General features: G+C 43.8%; 1 protein-coding gene across 2 annotated transcripts; it reads left to right on the forward strand.

Moving 5' to 3' along the window:
• The first annotated feature begins 901 nt into the window (after positions 1 to 901).
• Positions 902 to 5,173, forward strand: polr1f (RNA polymerase I subunit F). Of its 2 annotated transcripts, XM_005462017.4 has the most exons (5): positions 902 to 1,234; positions 2,502 to 2,643; positions 2,884 to 3,092; positions 3,990 to 4,042; positions 4,076 to 5,173. In XM_005462017.4, the coding sequence occupies exons 1-5, from the start codon at positions 933 to 935 to the stop codon at positions 4,498 to 4,500; spliced, it is 1,131 nt and encodes a 376-aa protein (XP_005462074.1). In that variant the 5' UTR covers positions 902 to 932; the 3' UTR covers positions 4,501 to 5,173. The 2 variants fall into 2 exon arrangements, with proteins under 2 accessions (XP_005462074.1, XP_003457324.1); XM_003457276.5 differs by having other exon boundaries at positions 3,990 to 5,173.
• Positions 5,174 to 5,544: the final 371 nt, after the last annotated feature.

Genomic DNA, 5,544 nt, shown 5'->3' on the forward strand with positions numbered 1-5,544 from the left:
CTAGTTGCACTAATTGACACCTCAGGTCACCCTAATGATCTTAATGTGGCTCTGCGGGTGAGAATGGGATACAGAATCAATGATCACCTCCTACCACACGAGCTCCCTAACAGCATCCCTGCCAGGCCTATCAGGGCCGAACTTGTAGATTACATAACAAAGGGCATCAGGTAACTTACGTAAGCATCATAACAGCTACTTACAACAGCAAAGCCACATGGTGCTCGTTTTAATTTGCTAAAATTTTGTCTAAAGCTAAAAGTGATGCTGGCGAATGCCTGAGCCTACTTCTGCAGGAGGTTTCTTCCTGTTAAAGAGGAGTTCTTCCTTCCCACTGCCGCCAGGTGCTTGCTCAGATGAAACATATTTATCTGTGGCTGCAGTTACTTTGCAGGGCTAAATTTAATTTACAAATTTAAAATGTGAAAATGAAATAGCCACTCGGAATAAGTTCACCATGTTACACAGGACATTCATTATTTAAACTAACAGACAGTTTGGCCACATGCAATATTTAAATCCATCAACATGTTATGCCAGGAAACATTAAAGCATTACTGCACACAGACTATCCATGAACAGCCATTAAGTCTGCAGTCACTCATTTATCATCGTTAAACAGTGTAAAAGTGTTTTGATGATGATTCAGTCTGTGCTCTGCAGACAAAAGGGGCAGTAAGTTATACAATTCTTCATATTTTCTAATTATTTCAAGGTTTTTAGAATATTTCTGTGTCTAAAAAACTATTAAACACAATACTTTTTGACAATCATTACGTAAAGATAGTGAATGGGATCTAAAATAAACTATGAAATAAGCTTGCAGTATGAAGTTTGTGGGGTGCGCTTCTCTTCTTCACCAGCAGGGGGCAACAATAACAAATGCAAAGCGGAAGTCACCTCTTGTTTGTCTTCCGGTCTTTCTACGCAACATGGCGAATTTGGAGCATGGTGAAGACAACCCAAAACATGTGAGAATGTCCGGTGAAACTCCCGACGCGTCCGTCCCGGACCAGGCGGCCCAAGAGACCCCAGCACCGGTAAACACTGCTGCCGCCCTCCCGTTATCGATCCCGTCGTTCGCCGCTGCCTCCGAGCTGTTGTCAGCGCCGTACTCGTGTCTGGTCATGAACACCCACCGGAGACACATCGCCCTGCCGCCCGTGTATCTGAACAAGAAGAAGACGGGGATAAAGGAGGAGCTGGAGGCCGAGCTGCTCAAGTTCTCTCAAAGGTGCTTCTTTTTTTCCCCCGCCGACGATTTTATCCAGTCAATAAAGCATTTTCAGCCGGACAGTCCACTTTCCCACGTACGCAAACACGCACACGAGCTGGGATGTCTTCTAGCCGTCTCGTGTGTTGTAAAAGTTCATGAACCTAGTAGCTACGCATGAAACGCAGACTTTCAGCTTTAATTCAGGGACTTTAACAAAATCAGTGCATTGTTTGTCCGGAAAATACAGCCATAGACACATAATCTAACTCCGTTTAAATGTGTTTTTAAATCCCTTACAGTCAATGAGTGCCTAAAGTCTAAAAGTCATGAACATCACATCACCAACTGCGGTTTCTTCCTTTGAGAAGCTCTAGCAGGTCTTTACTGCAGCCAGCAGTTGCTGCTTATTTGTGGGCAATAACTGCATTCAATTGTTAGTTCAGTAACTGAAAACCTGCTGTATTTGGTAGAGATCAGGTAACTTGGCCATTGACGATTATCTCTGCTCTTTCCCTCGGGAAACCCTTGGGGATTTGCAGTGTGCTTCGGGTCATTGTCCATTTGCACTGTAAAGCACTGGCTGATTAGTTTTGCAGCATTTGTCTGAATCTGAGCAGAGACGATCCCCAGGTCGTCCTGCTGTCACATTATCTATAAACACCAGCGATGCAGCTCCACAGGCAGCCATGCATGCTCATGCTTTAATACTTCCTCCACCGGGTTGACAGATGATTTTGCTCTCTCTTATAGCTTTACTTTGGTTTCTCAGCCTGATGAAGATCATCTTTGTGTGCACTGATATCTCTTTGGGCCACATAATGATAATTCCAGGGAACAGCTACAAAATACAAGTTTAAAATTCTTTATTCTCCAGATCCTTTATCCTTTATCTGCTTAATTTATTGTTTAACAGAGAGAGCAGGCCTCTCCTGGCTAAAAACAGACACCTGTTACTCAGTGTTACTGAACTGTCCCGTTACTTGTGAGCCTCTGAAAATTGAGGATTAAACAGTTAATGTAGTTATTTTGTTAAACCCCTCCGAGTTAAAGTTTATAATCTGAACTTGAATCACATCTTAATGGTTTGTTTTAGAATCCACTGTGGTGCTCTGCAGAGGTAAAAGTACAAACAATGTGTGATTGTCTGCAAAATGTATTTTATGCATGAATCACTGAGCGTGGCCTCGGTGAGGCATTAAAACCAGTAATGGTAACGCAAAAAGGTTTTTCAGTTTAAATAAACTGTTAATGCACAAGATGACCTCGTTACTGTTGTGTCTTTCAGTCTGAACGGAGTCCCCTTAGCCTACGACGACATCAGGATAGTGAGACACCTCGGAGACATTTACGACGACAGCGGCTACATCCACGTGGACGTGGAAGCCAGCTTTATTGTTTTTCAGCCGCAAAAAGGACAAAAACTACGGGTGAGATTTACATTTACATTATTTAGTAGAAGCGGAGAAGCTGACGGGACTTTACCTGACATATAGTGTCTGTTAAACGAGACCTGCACTTTTCAGTGTTTACTATTGTTGTAATATTCAAACAAGTGACATATTAAAACCTGCTGCTCTGAGGCGTACCTGTATTTTGTGGGAGTGATAAAGTGCCTCTGATAAAATACAATAACTAACAGCGTGTATCACGTATTTGTCTGTTTGTAGGGTAAGGTAAATAAACTGGGAATAAGCCACGTAGGCTGCTTGGTGCACGGCTGCTTCAATGCCAGCATTCCCAGACCGAATCTGGTTTCTGTGGAAACATGGAGAGACGCGGGGCCGAGGATCGGATCAGAGGTGGAGTTTGATGTGACGGCGCTCGACGCCGACACTGCTGGGGTGCTGCTGATCAGAGGACGACTGGACAAGACCAGGCAAGTGTGCAGTATCAGTGATGGTGATTTTAGTAGCTTCGGGGCAAAACTAAAGGCCCCAGTGTACTCGTCACTTTGTGCACTGCCGGTAGCATCATCACACGAGTAGCCACTGCAGTATTCTCCTGAACGATAGGCGAGCAACTCAGACCTTCACATCAGCGCTGGTATGGGAGGAGAAAAAGTCAAAGCGACGTTAAACAGCACGATTGTACACTTGTGTCTTCAGCCCGGCTGAGCAATGTATGACTACATGTACTGAACAAGGCATTTAGTCAACAAAATCCAAATGTACAACAAAATTGTCTCTGAATCACATTTCATCTGGACTGTGGAGATAAAGAGAGTAACAACAATTCAAATTCTGAATCATCTACAAGATCAAAACAAGTTTAAAACTGAATCTAACGTTATAGGAAGAGAGCGCAGGCAGGATGGAGACGAGTGTTGGGGCTGATTTATGACAGAAGGAAAGAAGCAAGAGTGAAAAGGAAGGTTTATAAGATGACCTGCTCTGATGTATGGCTCTGAGATGGTGGCGCTGACGAAAAGAGAGGAGGCTGAGTTCGAAATGTTAAGATTTTCACTGGAAGTGCCCAGAATGGACAGGATTAGAAATGAGAAAATCAGAGGGACAGCTCCGGTTGAGCGGTACATGTGCAGAGGAGGGATGCTGGATATATGGGACAAAGGATGCTGAAGATGGAGCTGCCTGAGAGGAGGAAAACAGGAAGACCTCAGAGGAGGAGGATGCTAGAGATGCTATGCTCCCTTTAGGAGTTGCTACATCACTGAAGATGAAAATGAAGAAGTCTAACTTTATAGGTGAAACAGGTTTTAGATGTTCTGTGTGCATATCCCTCCTGTATTGATTGTTTTTGTCTTTGTGTGCCTCAGGGTGCAGGAGCTGCTGGCCATGTGTGAGGGCACAGAAACCAGTGTGCCTGCAGGCGAGGAGGGCACAGAAACCAGTGTGCCTGCAGGCGAGGAGGACCCAGAACCCACCCAGGATGCTTCTGAAGAAACCCCGAAGAAGAAAAAGAAAAAAAAGAAAGTCAAAGAAGAGGAGATAGAAGAGGAGATACCAACCATATCTGCATGCCAGCTGGACAACGGTGTAACACCAGAGCCGAATGGGATAAGGGATGAGGTAAACGGCAATGAAACCGGAGAGAACAAAAAGAAGAAGAAAAAGAAGAAGGAAAAACGTATAAAAGAAGAGGAGGAGGAGATGGATGTCTCTCACGTGGCGGTCCACGGGAGCGACTCCAGCGGTTACGTAAGTGACAAGCCAAGCAAGAAAAGGAAACGTGAATCGGGACACGATGTGACATCATCGTTTAGTGAAGATCCCGACCCGGTGAAACCAAAAAAAAAGAGAAAAGTCAAAATAGAGCAGCATGCCTAAAAAATGGTATCTTTACAAATTAAGTGAAACATTTGGAATAATCAAGGACATACTGAGTGTGTTAGTGATAGCGATGGCCCTGGAGGAATATTCTGACCTGTGCCTTAACCATGAAAGAGCCTGATTGTCATCCCAACGTTGGCTCCTTCTCGCCTTCATAAACAGAATGTCGGACATGCAAGAGAACATGGAAATGAGAGATCAGGAGCCGGCTTGACAAAGATTCCTCACTGGATTGTAGTTCCAGCCTTCGCCACATGGCGGAGCCAAACTGCTGCTTACAATCAGTCTGGCTGACAAAAATCCAGAGGCGAAAACTCACCAGCAGAGACGGTTTGATCATCTTTTGCTATGCTGCTGTTTTTATGTTTTCTCATGTTCAGCATTTAAGAAACAAAAGCCAAATGACTAATGCCGCCCAGCTCAGTTCAAGACTTTGGCTCGTGCTTCCATACAGTTCTTAAACAAATTGTTCTGAGTGTGACCGCAAAGCAAGGAGAGCACGTTTTACTTAAATCCACAGTAATTAGTGAAAGGTCTGGAAATAAATCAGGCACAGTGACAGTGAAGCTATGAAATATTACTTTTGTGTCACTCACTTTTGTCTTTTCATGGATTTTTCTTTGACCGAGAGCAGAAATTAGCTGACAATAAAAATTATATATTGTTCTCACCCTTTTAAAGAGTTCTTTATTTTGATATTTTGTCATGATGTCTACTTTTCAGTGACAATTTGACACACCTGTGCTTTGCAAACACACTCATGAACAGCGCTTCGATTCAGTGAGACATAAATTCCTGTATTTTTGCAGTTTGCAGTGGAAAATTTTGCAGCTAGCTCTTTTGCTTTGACCGGTGGGAGTCGAGTGATAAAAAGCTGAGAGATAAGACTAAAGAGCTAAGTGTTTTCTTTACTCCCCCCCCACACACACACACAGAGTGAGGGAGAGAAATCCCCCTGCTTTTCAGTGGGGAGTCTAATTAGCTGTTAGGTGCTAAGAGTTGGAGAGCTTATCGGAAGCTGCCTAAGAGGAGAGATAAGGG

This window comes from Oreochromis niloticus, linkage group LG22 (genome assembly GCF_001858045.2).
Source record: "Oreochromis niloticus isolate F11D_XX linkage group LG22, O_niloticus_UMD_NMBU, whole genome shotgun sequence".
Classification (NCBI taxonomy): domain Eukaryota; kingdom Metazoa; phylum Chordata; class Actinopteri; order Cichliformes; family Cichlidae; genus Oreochromis; species Oreochromis niloticus.

Coding starts and splice junctions, on each gene's coding strand:
- polr1f (XM_003457276.5), top strand. CDS start 933: ATGGCGAATTTGGAGCATGGTGAAGACAACCCAAAACATGTGAGAATG. Junction 1,235..2,501: donor CTGCTCAAGTTCTCTCAAAG/GTGCTTCTTTTT, acceptor TGTGTCTTTCAG/TCTGAACGGAGTCCCCTTAG. Junction 2,644..2,883: donor AAAAAGGACAAAAACTACGG/GTGAGATTTACA, acceptor GTCTGTTTGTAG/GGTAAGGTAAATAAACTGGG.